Source organism: Homalodisca vitripennis, chromosome 4 (assembly GCF_021130785.1).
Source record: "Homalodisca vitripennis isolate AUS2020 chromosome 4, UT_GWSS_2.1, whole genome shotgun sequence".
In the NCBI taxonomy this organism is placed as follows: domain Eukaryota; kingdom Metazoa; phylum Arthropoda; class Insecta; order Hemiptera; family Cicadellidae; genus Homalodisca; species Homalodisca vitripennis.
The window spans coordinates 157467075-157483435 of NC_060210.1; the positions used below are offsets into that span (position 1 = coordinate 157467075).

Sequence of the window (16361 nt, forward strand, 5' to 3'; positions counted from 1 at the left end):
GTAAACTGCATTTTATATTTTTTTAAGTATACATTATACAAAAACTGTGTAAAAGTATGAACTCTTTAAATGCAATCCTTGAAGTATGATTTATGGAAAAATATTTTTTATTGAAGAGAATTTTCTCTATCTAAGAAATCTAAACCTTGTAGTACATCTTTAAAAGTTACATTAAGAGTGTGTGTGTGTGTGTATGCTATCATTGGTTACTGTGAGGCTCGATAGCAAAAAGTGTTAACAAACAATAGTACTTGATTATCTATTTATTTTAACTTGTTTTACTATTATGTTGTGTGCTGGGCTTACTAAAGCAATAATGCTATTAAAGTTAACTTTCATTAATAAACAACACAAGTGAGTGTCAGAGGAAAATCCGTCCATACTGATCTGACTGTCAGGTTGAACACTCAGCTGACCATTTATTTATTTATCCAACCAAACTAAGTAATTTCATCATATGTGTTTGGGCATGGTTAATCTTTTACAGTATACTTAGTTTGTTTCCAGATCTGGTTTTGGTTAGGGTCAACCTTTTGAGGTCGGGTTTGTACCATTGTGTTCTACTAAATGAAGAACTTTAATTTGATATGCTAATTGACCTATGCTCCCATCAAACATTTTCCCCTAACTCCAAGTGAACCCTTTCCCTTATGAGTTTAGCAGTCCACTGAGTACATGTTAAAATGTGCACTAACAAAAATGTAAATATTTGTAGCGCTATTAGTTAAGGTTAAAATAATCTTAAGCCATCCTAGGACTCAATTTACATCCTGTATGTTAAAAAAGTAGAATACTACACAGATTCTTCTATCTTCTCTGAACTTAATGCTGTTGTTTACCAGTCGGTTATATGCTTGATTTTTTTAACGTACATGTTCTGTCAAGTCGTCCAAATCATATTGCCTTTTCAAAGAATAATTGTTATGTAATTATAAGAGTTATATAATTATAATACAGAAACTACTATTTAATACATGGGCCAGGAGAGGTATGCCAGCGGGTGTCAAAAGTGTTAAGTGAAGAAATTTTAGTCACTATTTGATTAAAGTTATTAAGATATGTAATGTATATACTGTTTTCTAGTTTTTAAGATTGACTGAAACCAGTGTAAAGCATTGTTTTTATCAGCTACTATAGTTCATTTGGACCCATGCTAAAGCTTTATTTTGTGTCCCATAATACATACACAAATTATATTTCTTATTTTATCATGATTCAATCACAGGTTACATATTGACTGACTCTTCTTAAAGTCAAATTGTACATATTTTCTAATATAATGTTTTGTTAAACATTTCATAAAGAAATTTGGTATATTATATATGTACCAATTTCTTTTAATGTTTGCTTAAAAATATGATATAACTGTTTAGATGATGGAGTGTGAACGCTGCAAATGTTGGGTCCATGCAAAGTGTGAAGGATTGTCAAATGAGAAATATCAAATCCTTAGTGTATTGCCTGACAGTGTTGAGTTTGTGTGTCGGTAAGTAGTCTTTTATTAGTTACTACATTAATGGAAAATATTTGTAATATTATAGTTAGCACTCATAACCATTTTCTCACTTGATTTACCTCCAACATATGTGAATGCTGTCCAGAAAGTAATAGATGTTTTTACATGGTGTGGCAATGGGCAGGATTAGCACCCCCCATCTTGGCATCTGAGTGTTACTGCATTCAGTTTGCAACTAGCCGTGGTAGATTGTGCATCGTGCCTATCGTACTTTTTATTCAGTAGAGTGTTGAAATGAGTGCTGCAATTGAAAATCCCACCAGTTATGAAGTGCACTGATGATAAGGTTTTTGTTGGCGAAAAATCACAAACCAATTGAAATTTATCACCAGATTTGCTATGGGACACATTGTCAAAAGCTTTGCTTAAGTCAGTCAGACTAGAAGCTATAACTAACTTGTCTTATAAAATTAGATGAACATGTTAAGTGAAAGCTTATTAAAGCTTGTGTGTACTATTTATGTGTACAGTCAAGGAATAATAAGTGAAAGCCAAGTGAGGCAGTAGTGTATTGGTTTTTAAAATGGACGAACCAGTGTTTACGATGAACATCGCAGTCTCAACTTAGTCTTGTGAGTAATGAATTGGTGGTGAAAATCAATGAAAGAATCCGTGAAAGTTGTTATTTCACAATTACGGAACTCTCAGAACATTTCTCCCAAAATTTCACAGAGTTTAGTTCATAAAATTATGATTGATAAACTTGGTTACCACAAATTTTGTGCCAGGTGGATTTCAAAATTCCTAACGGAAGGACACAGACATCAGAGACTTGATGAAGCACTGATATTTTAGGAAGATTACAACAAAAGAGGAAACAAAGTCATCAATTGTATTGTAACTGGTAATGAGACTTGGGTAAAGTACGTCAACTGTAAAACAAAATGGCAGTCAATAGGAAGGTAAACACACGCATTCGCCCAAGAAACCGAGGAAGTGTCAACAAGTAAAATCATGGTTACTGTGTGCTTTGGGAGTGATTCTCATTGATTTCCATGGCTAAACTGTCAACTCAGAGATATTGCCAAATACTCAGAAACTGAAGACGTGCTATACAAAACAAGCGTTGGGAAAAACTTAGCAAAAAGTTTAGTTCTTCACAAAACGCTCGTCCACACACAGCCAATCATACTAAGAGTTCTTGGATGGTTTTAGATGGGAAGTTTTCAATCATCTGCTGTTCGGATTTGGCACCGAGCAACTAACAGGTGTTTCCAAGATGAAGACGTGGCTCACTACACAACGATTTCACATTGGCATATATTGTGACTATTGTTTTACACTAGTAGTATAATAAATTTAACGTTAGGTGTAAGAGAGGACTGCATAGTCCTAACCTCGCCAATTGAATGTTTTTCTTTGTATTCAATAAAGACATTTTTCATTTCATTTCATTAACTGCATGCCAGCTTAAACCAGTGGTTGAACTCTCAGGTAACAGATCTATGCTGATAGAGTAGTGAAAAGCTTATTATGACAAACATCTTAATTTAAATGGTAGTTATGTAGAAAAAAGGCTGAGTTTACCATCAAAATGTATGTAAAAATTGTCATTTTTGCTTTGTTAATCTTTTATATCAAAATGTCTGTTACTTTCTGTGCAACCCTCGTATAAAATTCTTTTGTATCAAATATAATATTTATAAAATATTTTATTATTAAATCAAGGCTTTTTGTGGATGATTTAATTTTCTTTCTATATATTCATCTCTACAGAACCAGTTTGAAATCATACTTCCAGGTTATAAATCTGTTAGTTTCCAACTGTATGTAAATATAATGGGTTCTTACACATTTATTACTAGATTGCATTCATTTTTATGTATAACTATAATTGTGTATAGATATAACTAATGAATTGATGTGGGTTGATTATAATATTCTAGATCTCTAAAATCAATTGGTGTTTGGTTGCATCAACACATCAACGATTCTTGATACTTTTGTTCATTGTACTTTTACTTCACTCTTGGTACCACAAATTTGTCAAAATAAATCAGTTATGTATGTTTTTATTAGGAATTTTGCATGTATTGGTTACTATGCATATACCGGTTGTCTTAAAAATCCCACCCCACCACTTCAATTAACTTTCTTATGAATAGAGGTGGATTGATTTACTTTTGGGGATGTTTATATGATCAATTGACGAGTTTTTTTATGTATGAACATTTTTGACTCCCCTCCCCTCAAATGGGATAATTTTGGGGGTAAGTAAAAAAAGTCAAAACAGGAACCCCTAGCAAAGATAATATAAAAAGAAGAAGAATGACGCTTTAAAGTTATTCTAAGGCAGATAAAACATTTACTCACTAGTTATTTTTAAAACAACACAATATCGTAAAACAATCAAGGATAAAAAAAATATCAATAACCATGATTAACATAGCGTCTATTAGATTTTTTTTTTGTCCGACCGAAGCCCATTAGGAAGTGCTGGGAATAACAATAGCTGGTTTTGCCATGTTATCTCTTTATTCTTACCAGTTAGTATGTGAGACACATTCAATCCACTTTGCCATAGTAACTGGACTGGATACTTGAGAGGGTGACAAGTCCAACACCTAGCATGACAAGACCTGCTGGGTTAACCAGTAAATTTACTGGACTTACAAGACGCAAGATGTGTATGCCAAATGTGTTTACTAATCATGTAATAATTTGTTTCTTTCTACAGGAAGTGTTGTACAAGTCCTCCTGCTCTCTGGTGGGAAGCAGTAGAGAAAGAGATGAAAGCTGGATTTTTAGCTGTTTTGAAGTCTCTTAGCAAAAATCGAAAAGCCTGTGATCTGCTCAAGTGGAGTCCTACAAAAAGATCTTCAGTATGTTTATTCTTTTGATTAAATCAGTAGTGATAGTTAGTTAAAAGAGTTATATTCACACACACTTAATAAAATATATGCTGAATTTAAATTAGATTTATCTCTTTTAGCTTGAATATTGTATTAACAACATAATATATTAATAATTTGCGTAATATCAAGGTAAGTATATAGATCTCAGGCCTACAAAACTTAACAACTTTCTGAGGTCTCCTACTGCCCTAATATTGGAACTGTGGAAATATGAGTTACAAGAACTATAACCCCTTGATGTTAGACATTTATTAATTTTTACATGGCACATGTTTCAGTATTATGTCAGATGCAGAGTGCACAAATAATCTCTAATAAAACAAAAAAATAAATATTTACATGTGGAGCATTCAAACAGCATCTGAGTGTTGAAGTAAATTTGGCCGGTGTACAATTAGCATTTTTGAGATTGACAAAATTAAATTTTTGTTAAAGTTCAATTTATATTTTAATAAAAAGCTTTAATGATAGACACATGCACAGGAGTTTCTTTAAGAGTTAGGTTTTAAGGTTTTATTATATTGATTTTTCTTGCTAAAAAAATTGATTTTCAAAAATATAGGGGTTGGTACCCAGCTTTGACAGTTTGATATATTATTGTTCAAAATGTTTTATTGTTATCATTCTCTTCTTTCATTCGTCTATTTATTTCTGTTTATCATTGAGTGAAATACTGCTAATTTATGTTTCCAATGATGGCTAAGGTTGATAGCATTTGTAAAAGGTCTATAGCAAAATCAAATTTCACTAAACTTTTATTAGAAACTATCCATAATTATAACAATGTGAAAAGAACAAGGCAATTCTAGAAAGTGAAAGGAAAGTAGAAAAATTAAAAAAAAAGTTACTCATAAAAAAATATAATAAAATCCCAAAAACATTATGAATGTAAATCTAAAATCAGGATAAACCCAATAAAAAATGAATTGAAATAAACTTATAAAACTTAAAACTTATATCACTAAATATAAATTTAACATACATTTTAATGTTCTATTTCTAAATATTAGTTTTGTTTTTGGTTATTTTGTACACTCTGAAAATGGCATAATGCCAAAACACATATCTTGTACAATTAATAAAATGTATTAATTTTTAAAATTATTAATTACCATTTAATGGCAATTAATAAATCTTCAATACCTAGGATTGTAGTTTATATACTAATTACAACAATAGCCCTACATAGTGGAATTAATAATATAATATGACGTATTTTAAGTATATCAAATTAAAGATCTACCAAATCATTTTATTTTGTCTAATTAAACATTAAGTAATATTATTATTTTTAAATAGTTTTATTCCAAAATAGTTTTTAAAACTCATTTTTTTAGGAAATAAAAAGTAAACATATTGAAGGTAAAAATGTTAGTTTATCACAAAAATGAAAGAAATAGAGAATTTTGTTTGTATGCATCAATATTCTTGACAGTTGATTATATTTTGTAAGTTATTTAATTCATTTTATTGGATAAACTGTTCATAGGAAATGTTGATTACAAAAGTTTTACATGAGTAAACCTAAAGATGCTGATGACCTAAACTGCTTATTTTTTATATGTGAATGCATATCTATAAAATGAAAAGTTTGTTTTCATTATCTGTAGTTGTTTAGCTGTAGAACGATAAATGATGACAGACAGATTGAAGTTCACAAATTTGATTAAATACATTAAACTGTGAGTTTCCTTGTAGACCTTTCTAAACAATCAGATGCAGAGTCAGTATTCTTTGAAAAGATTGTGGTGATTCATGTGTGCATTTTTGCCACTTTTATTTTGTTGGCCGATTGTTGGGCCAATAGCTGTGCCGAGTCTCTCTTGGTTGCAGCTGGTGCTGTTGTCTGCATTGACTAGGCTAACCTCGTTGCTAGTTGCAGCTGTTGTGGTCTCTTGTCTTTACTCGTTGATTTCAAAGATTATTCAGCTAGACGTTTAGTTACTCTCTTCTCTTGTAACCAGCTCACAGTTACAACGTTTTGAAGATACGAGGTGTGATCAAAAAGTTCCAGGACTGAATTTTTATACATTTATTCATACAACATACAGGTTATTCGAGTTTGTCTCCTTCAAAGTACTCCCCTTGGGAAGCTACACACTTTTCCCACCGGTGTTTCCACTGATCAAAGGCCCCCGAAAACTCTTCTTTTGGAAAGGTGTTTAGCAGCTCCGTCGTTTTTTCTTTAATTTCGTCAACTGTTTGAAATCTTCTTCCTTTCAGGGATCTCTTGAGCTTCGAGAAGAGAAAAAAGTCTGCTGGAGCCAGGTCAGGTGAGTATGGGGGCTGAGGAATGACAGTCATAGCGTTTTTTACACAAAAGTCACGGATAACTAATGCAGAGTGAACAGGAGCATTGACATGGTTAAGGGCCCAATCACCACTTTGCCACAGCTCAGGTCTCTTTCTTCTCACAGCATTACGCAATTTTCTGAGGGTTTCAAGATAAACAAAACGATTAATTGTTTGACCTTGTGGAAGGAATTCATAGTAGATGACACCTTTACAGTCAAAGAAAACCGTAAGCATGACCTTCACATTTGATTTGACTTGACGTGCTTTCTTGGGTCTTGGAGAGCCTTTTGATGTCCATTGTGATGATTGGGCTTTTGGTTCCACATCGTAACCAAAAACCCATGTCTCGTCTCCCGTAATGACATGATCCAAGAAGCTTTCGTCGTCATTTGCCTTTTGAAGAAGTTCCTCAGAAACATGAATTCGGTGTTGTTTTTGGTCTTCAATCAACAGTTTTGGCACAAACTTTGCTGCAACACGACGCATTTGAAGTTTTTCAGTTAAAATTGCCTGACATGACCCAAATGAAATGTTACACTCTTCTGCCATTTCACGGATTGTTAGTCGACGGTCTGATCGTACAAGAGCGTTCACTTTAGCAACATTGTCATCATTGATTGACGTTGAAGGGCGTCCGGAACGAGCATCGTCGTCCGTGGATGTTCGGCCATCTTTAAACCTCTTGAACCACTGATGGCAGCATAATCGGCTTAGACATTCTTCACCAAAAGCCTCTTGTAACATCAAAAAGGTTTCAGAAAACGTTTTGTTCAGTTTCACACAAACACGTTGCTCTTCTTTCACATTCATTTTCATTAAACAAAAATATAGCCAAACTCTATAAAACTAATCTCAAACTGTGCTAATGTTACTTTCAGTGATGTTATGATTGATCTGCAAACACAGCTGTGTTACTGTTGAGTCAGGGAATACAATGCTGCCAACCGCATCGCTGTGAGACATTGCATTCCCATAGTATATAAAAAGTCCCGTAACTTTTTTATCACACCTCCTATTCTGTGGGCGGAGAGTTTTGAATCGTTCTTCAAAGCTGGTTGCCCTGCTCTCTATAGGTTCTGGCAGTGTTGCATTAAGTCCTTGCCTTCCAGAAATGGTCTATGTACCTCACAGTTTTATTTTAGGATTCAGTAGTTCTTCCAAATTCAGTGATAATCTTAACGATTAGCCAATATACCATCATCGCAAGTGGTAGCAGCAAGATGAGTATGGAAGACTTAGGCACAGCCGGTGGAAGATGTTGCACATGATGAGACTTAAGTCACAGGTTAAGTTTTTTTAAAGGTAGACTTTTTCTAAATTCTAAAAGTATGTTATCTGAAATGTTTGTACTTTGCTCTAATATGAATTAGATTTTTTTTTGGCTAATGAGCAAGTCTAAACTAAGTTATTTCTGCAGCTGATGTGGATGCTTATTGTACTACAGCCACCAGTGATTGCCTAAGCCTAATTCGGTTAATTTTGGTTTGCTTTAACAATTTTTACTTTTTCCAACTCATTTAACAACATTTTGATTCAATTTTCGTATGCTTAGGTATGTTTTTGATCTTTCACAGACTTGTCATTAATTTATATATTTTTTAGCCAAGTTAACTTTCTAGCCAAAATGTTTCACCTTTATTCTTTAATCTGTTTCCTTTGCTAAACCTAAAACCTTTAAACTTTTTGAGTTTTTCATGTTAAGACCTTTTCTTTTACAATTTACAAGCCTGGACAATATTTTTTTTTCCTAACAACATTTGACACTTGGAATTTATTTAGCCTTGGCTGAGTTATCTGCTACATAACAGTTATTTGATTTAGAGTTGTCTAGAGTTATATTATTTCATATTTAATTTCATGTCTACCATATTATTTTGACAGTTTATTGTAGCAATTTTGTTTTTATTGCAGGTGTGTTTATGCTCAAGTGATTTGAGACCAGGAACTGTGAGATTCCCTGTAGATCTTTCTGAACAATCAGATGCAGAGTCGTTAGATATGCGAGTGCAAAATGAGTATCAAAAAGATGAAACTGTAATTGTCGAAGAAGAGTGCCTTAAAAATTCACCAAGTAACCTGAAAGAAAATATTTCTAGTGAAAATGTCTGTGATTCGAAAAATGAAACTGTAGCAAAATTGTCAGTGCTATCTGATTTAAGAACGAAATATAATGTACGTGAGTGTTCTGTCCTAATGAAAAACGATGATTTACAATTAAAACTTGATAGTGACACAATTAGTTACCAAAACACGGATGAAAAACCTTCACAATTCTCTCCCCATGCTACTTCACAAAGTGACTCAGGTATGTTTTCTAGTGTTATTGTGTTGAATACTAAGTTGTAGTTGGAATATAATTTAAAGGTTTTCTAGCCACAATATGTTAGCTGGATATGTTATATGAGAGAGATCATCTACGTAGTATCAAATAAGACAATAAGCTAGCCTAAGTATAATAACTGTAGCCATAGTATGTATAATATTATTTCATGTTTAAACACTTTGAGGACCAGTGGCGATCTATCACAAACACTCATACACGTAAAAAGAACTAAGTGTTCGGTATATCGTCCACTGTTTTATTACTTTGTATATTTCTTTAATTTAACCAATACATGTTTCATATTTAGTATTTGTAGAATATACAAAAAGTGATGGCATTTCTTGTACAATATAACTTGTGTTGACTTTATGCCAGGATCTTGGAACAGCTCTTTGTTTTCTATTGTTGTTCTTGTTTATTTGTCTCCCTAATTGATAAAATGTAAAGTGTGCTTTTGTTTCTCAGTTGAGAAACACCGTTATCTTTGTAGTGAAGAGGTATGCAAGGCCATTCTGGAGTTGGAATTTTTCCTACCTGAATGTTCCAAGCTCGAAACTTGTACCATGAGACAGTTCAAGGCATTCCATTGTGACAGGTTCTTGTCTACATTATTTATTTCCTGGTTGATGTCACATCAGAACAATATTGTTTGTCATAGTATAAACAAGCTTTAATAATTATGTTTGAAATTACGAGATATGCTACAACATATATGGCTTAATAATATTTACATATGAATTTTAAACACATCTCTGCTTCAATGCTTTCCATCTGCTATAAATAATAATTATCTCAATTTACAATACCATAAGAGAAATAAACATTTATAATTCACTCATAAAGTTACTGACAGTATTGCTGATCAAAGTAATCTAAACAATCTAACTATTAAAAATTTGTATTTAAATCACAATAATTATGACATTTCTTAAATACTGAAAGTTCCCTCAAATCATTGTATATAACATAATATCAGAAGCTAAAACATAATTAAATTATGAGAAAGTAAACTTAAAATAGTAAAATAAACAATTATGTTTAGGAATTTCTATTCCTGTAATACAAACACTCTGAACACAAACACGGCCGGCCAGCCAAATCCTTCTCTCACGTCCGTTTTAGTTGGCAGGGCGGCAATGGCGAACGACAACTGGTGGAAATCCCATCAGTTCACTCATCAATTATTTGTCTGAACAAGTTCCCCGCACGTGACAATTAGTTGGACAAAACAAACTGTTCAAATCAAATAGTCCAATGTGGTTGAGGAGCCTTAAATTGCGTTGTTTTTGTAGTCTATGACTACAATCTAATGAACACGTTGTTACTTGAACCACTGCCTTTTGTGTATTTATTTACTTTTTAATTGTATTAACACCATGGAATGATTTTATTCTTGCGTTTCTTAAGGCAAATACAAAATATGTAAGAGTCTGTTATTGATTATTTTAATTATGCTTGTATTTTGGAGGTAACTATAGAAGGTACTGTTCGTTACTGGTGTCTACTTATTCTACAGATTGCACATTAACTGCACTTTGGTAATGTCCGTAGTAGTAACTTTTTGACACATCCCTATATTGGCCGGCAGTGGGATATATTCGGAGTCACAATATTTTCACTGGACTTAACAAGAGCTGTCTCTTCAAAGGACTGTTGTGTCGGACAACTGATCAGCAGCATTCAAATTACCATTTGCTAAAATGTATTTTTATAGTTCTTTTATAGTTTTTGTAAACTATTTAGAAATGTATGATACTAAAATAGCATGATTATAAATAATATTTAACTTGAAGTTTATATTTTTTATGCCAGTTTATCTGCTGGTTCCATGTGCGGATGTCAGCTGCTCAGCGGCAAACAGACAAACACTAATTTTATCTTTTTTGTGTTTTTAAATCGATTCTTTTAATCTTTTTTTACCTAGGGTAGTTCTATATAAAATATTCTGAATATCATTTAGTTTATAACTAATGTTTTCTAATCCTGAACAATGATGTTTCATTTTCTCAAATACTGGTATTATAATTAATACAAATATATATCCATACATGTTTACGTAAATGGAGTATGTTCAGGAAGCTACCATTTCTATTATTTAAAAGTAGATGGTAGAAAATAATAATATACGTGTAATGATTTTTTTATTACTGAATTTTAAAATTCTTAAACAAAAATAAATTATTTTTGGAAATTGTGACGTTTAATAAATTATAGAGACAAACCAACTTAAAATACAATTGTTTGTTTCAGGTATTGGCAGTACCGATGATGAATTGAAATCTTCAAATGACCAGTGTTTTTGTATGGGTTTAGATAGATGGACCAAAGCTCCCTTAACACTTTTGACTATAAAAAAGAAAATAAATTTAAATGAATACCTTTCTTTGGATCAGTTCAATAAAGAAATGGAGGAAATGATCAGTAGTGTTCAATGCACAGAACTTCTGAAACTTTACTACCAGACATTGGAAGATACTTTTCCATGGTTCAATCCAAAATGTTCAGAAATAGTCGATTCATCGAAAAGAATCAATCACATTCATGATACCAAAACATTAAAACCCGTTATAGAAGAAAAACCTGATATTGGAGAAGTAAGTGATGTGTTGGTAACTTTAGAAGGAAAGCTGAATAGGGATTGTAATTATTACTATAATGTAAATAACACTGTGGACAATAGAATTTGTATTCTTTGTAAAGCTGCTGGTGAGGGAAGCCCAATAGAGGAAGGAAGATTGTTATACTGTGGTCAAAATGAATGGGTTCATACAAATTGTGCTTTATGGTCTAATGAAGTATTTGAAGAGATTGATGGTTCTCTTCAAAACGTACAGAGTGCCATTTCAAGAAGTAGACATATAAGATGTTCTAAATGCAATAAAAAAGGAGCAAGTGTTGGCTGTTGCAATAGGAGCTGTCCAGAAGCATACCACTTCAGATGTGCAAGGGAAGGTGAATGTATATTTTTAGAAGATAAATCTTTGTTTTGTGCAAATCACAAAAATGATATAAAAACTTCAAGAGTCTTGGAAACAGGGTCTGATTTTCTTGTATCAAGACCTGTTTATGTGGAGCTAGAAAGAAAGAAAAAGAAGTATATTGCAAAGCATAATGTACATATAATGATTGGATCTCTAACCATTAATAGTATTGGAGAATTTGTGCCAGAACTATCAGATCAAGAATGTTCAATTGTACCTTGTAATTTCCAATGTACACGTATGTTTTGGTCATCTGTCGAACCCTGGAGACTAATTCAGTATAGCATAAAAACAAAAGTAGTGTATACAATATCAGAAGTTTTATCAGATGATGATAATTTTACGATTGATCACTCGTTATCCGAGTCTGTACCAATGTCAGAAAAACAACAGGACAAAGAAAGCTACCCCAAGCAAGTCAATATGAATGAAATCAAGGAAGTAGTAGAGTGTATTTTGGATGCAATTTGTTCCAGAGATGAAGAAGATCCTCAAGCTTCTACTGATTTTCTCTCACCAGAATTAGAAGAAGCAATCTTTGAAGACTTGCCTCATGATTTATTGGACGGCATATCAGTGCAGGATATATTTCCTAAGTTATTGAGTTTTGACTCTACAGCTTCTGATCTAAAGTCTGATAAAGAACCGAAACTTGCTTGTAACGATTCCAGCAAACCTTATCCAAAGAAAAATTTATCTTTGAAGCTGCAATCAAAAAGTAGTCAAATTCAAAGAAAACCTCAATCTCAGAGTAGCCTTTCTTTAAGAAAACGAAATAAAAGTAAAACTGAACTATCTGAAAAAATATGTAATTACACAGAAGCTAAACAAAACAATAAATGGAATACATTAAAAATTTTGCAAATAGATGGTACAGTGGATTGTAGTAGTGAAAGCAATGACTCAAGTTCCTCCCTAAGTGAAGAGTCCTATATAACCATTACACCAAATAAATTTCATTCCTTAAATAATCAAAATATTTTCAAGCCCAAAATTGACCAAAAGCCGCATTTTTTACTATTGGATGTACACGTCAATTCAGATTTCAGCAGTTCAGAAAAAAGTCCTGAAAAAATAGATAAAATAAAATGGAAATTACAACAAGTGGATGGAGCTTCTGATTTCTCTAATGGTAAAGAAAGTGACATCTTAGAGGAGAATCCAGTGAAGTGTGCACAGTGTCATAGAACGTACCGCACTGCTCAGAGTTTTGACAGACATTTACAGACTTGTAGTGCAGATTATATTTTTTCATGCAGTGAAAGTGATTCAAGTGAAGAAGAAAAAAACTGTAACGTGGAGATGAACGTTAATGATACAGAAGTTAATGTCCCCGATGTATCTCATTCAAAATTGTTACAAGAAAACGAGAGTGAAGATAAACCTGTTGTCAACTGCATCACAACAAATGTAGAAACTCTGGAATGTCATAAAGTCTTGAGTCAGTTTGTTAGTTCAAATAATGTATCTCCTCCAACTAATGTGGTTGCCAAGAATGGAATATGTACCGATAGTAAGGAACATAGTTTACAAAATCAGTTTTCTGCAAATGACTATTCCAAAAGCTTGAATTGCAATTTGAACTTATGCCAAGAAAGATCTATAAATACAAATATATCACAAAAACAAAATTATTCTTCGAAACCAAAAACTATAAGAGCAATGTTTGATTGTGATGATTCTGTAATGTTCCATATATCTAATTCTGATGGGGAAAAATCTCCTGTTAAAGTTCGTCCTATGAAGACTTACTCCAGAAAAAAGAAAACAAATATCTTACAAAGCAATCTATCAGAATTAAAACCATCGCAACCTGAATCACTATTGGAGTACCAGGCATCGTCTACCAACCCAGCAGTCATCATTCAACAAATGCCATCACATAATGTTTTACCGTCATACATAGAAAATTTACCTCACCAGACATCAAATAATTTTCAATACCAGTATATTACTACAATAGATGTACAGGATAAACCACAAATTCCTTTAACAATTCAGCTGCAGCCTCCAATCAGCATTCAACCGGTAATGCCAACTGTACTGGGTACATTAATACAACCCAATGGGGTTGAACAGTTGGTGGTGAATACTCCTGCACCAGTGGAAGTATTGAATCAGCAACCAACTAATGTATTCATCACCAGTGTGAATCAGCCTATGTATATGGGAATGGAAACAGTAGTTAGCAATACTGTAATGTCTTCCAGTCAATTTGTTTCAGGAATGTTGACTGGGAGCAGTTACTCCGCCACTACCACGCAGGTTTTTCAAACTGCTAAGCCGGTTATAGACCTTCCTCAGAGCTATGTTGTAGTTAACGCACAATCAAATCCTGTACCTGAATCTCTGCCTCAAACTATATACTCTTCTCATACCCCTCAGCCGTGGGCATATAACTATCAGGAAACTTATAAAGTCAAAGAAAGAACTACTTATCAGCAAGTTACAAGACAATTAGTTCATGACCAGAGTAATGTGGATTGTGTAAAGCTATTGAACTCGTCACAAGAAGCAATTATTATTCAAAAACCCATTGTTCAAGAAGTAACAGTGGAGAAGATGCACAGTATTCATAAAACAGGACCAATGTCTTCATTACCATCAGCGACTAATAATATAAACCCAGTATTGATGCAAGGAACTGTTACTCAAGAACAATTCTTGACTAGTAGTAACACAGATATCAGTTACTCTCCTGAACAGACGAGTCACTCAGGATGGGAAAGGCAAGAAGTACAGAAACAACTTAACTCATCAACTTTAAACAATTCGATACATATGGGCAAACATTTGCTACTCCAAAGTAATAAGATTGAAAACATTGTTGACAATCCTCAAAATGTTAAAATTACAGAAAATAAAAATCAAATACATTCAGTGGACAAACCAGTTATTAAAAAAGTTAAGTCGAATGCCAGTATTAAAAAGTCCAATTTCTGTGTAACATTATCAAATCCAAAAGTAAGCCATTGTAATGAAACTAAAAGTGAGTCTCAAATTCCACATAAAAACGATTCTCAGTTCAAAAATGAACTGGTTGAAATACCTATCAAAAGAACAGAATTTTCCTCTAGTGACAATATAATTAAGAGTAACAGTGGTGTAAAGTTAGGAAACTCTAAAAAGTTAGATGACAGAAAATCTCCATTCAAGGAAAATAAGGCTGTGAGTGCTAAAAACCTACAGTCTTTGAAATCAGTTGGTTTAAAAAAACAAAAAGGCAGTTCAAGGAACTTATCAAATCCAAAATTAGTGTATGAAATAAGTTCCCAGGACGGGATTTCAATAAGTTCACAGGATCTGGCTGAGGCGTGGCAACAAATATTCGATGCAGTGCAGACAGCTAGAGCAGCAAAACGTCTACCTCCATTACCTCATAATCCCTTTGATTCAAATCTTAAGATGCTGGGACTTGACAACAACAGTGTAAAATATGTGATAGAACAGTTACCAGGAGTTGGGAAATGTAGAAATTACAAACCAGTCTATCATAAATCTAAACTGTATAGCAATAGAGAACAACAACAGGAAAATTCTACTGGCTGTGCTAGATCCGAGCCCTACTCAAATACAAGGAGAAAATACGATATGTTCAGTTGGTTGGCATCTATTCACAGACGTCCACCCAAATTAGTTGTCAACTCTGACACTGAAATCGTTAATGGTATCAGGTAAGTTGAATATTTGTTGTTATAAAACTAGTTTTATGTAGTTTAGTAGATTTTAATCATTTGCATCGTATATTATAATCTTTTAGATAACCATAATAAAGTACTCTCATTCGTAAAGTAAGTTGTTTTTCAAAAAAGAGATATTACTTTTTCTTACTTTAATACAAAAGAGTGTGTATAATCTAGGTTAATTTGGATTAAATTAAGATTCCACTTGGTTTATTGGATCATCTGGCTTTTCAAAATGAAGACATAAAAGAGATTACAGTCTAATCTTAACATGTTTTATCATGGAAAAAATAGCATTCTTTGGCACTGTATTACAATTAATAATTGAATTGAATTTATTTATGGAGAGCTTGTCTTATTGATTTTTTTTAACTGCATTTAATTGCAGTTTAATTTATCATTCATTTGAGAATGTGGTTGGTTCCCTCTCACTTTGTTTTTCAAGCTGTAACATTAATATGTCTGCTTTAGAATGTGTGGCACTGCAGCTTGAATTTCACTTTCTTTCTCATCTTCATCTGATTCTATACTGTTTCTGGATTACCTTTTAATGAAATAATACTACACCTAAAGAAACAGACAAAACGGAATTCTCTAATTTAACTACATCATTGGGGAAATGATTGAAAATAAAAATTCATATCATATTTATTTTTATAATTGGTAAGAGTAAAGAATTACATAATGTATACAGATTGTTAAGATAAA

At 32.7% G+C, this 16361-nt stretch overlaps 1 protein-coding gene across 2 annotated transcripts in view; it reads left to right on the forward strand.

Moving 5' to 3' along the window:
* Nucleotides 1-16361, forward strand: part of LOC124360396 (histone-lysine N-methyltransferase trithorax) — a 73579-nt gene that overhangs the window by 40855 nt on the left and 16363 nt on the right. For both annotated transcript variants that reach the window (XM_046813998.1, XM_046813999.1), the window contains exons 14-17: nucleotides 1374-1486; nucleotides 4194-4338; nucleotides 8578-8971; nucleotides 11240-15644. In XM_046813998.1, coding sequence (XP_046669954.1) covers nucleotides 1374-1486; nucleotides 4194-4338; nucleotides 8578-8971; nucleotides 11240-15644 — 5057 coding nt within the window. The remainder of the gene's footprint in view (nucleotides 1-1373; nucleotides 1487-4193; nucleotides 4339-8577; nucleotides 8972-11239; nucleotides 15645-16361) is intronic.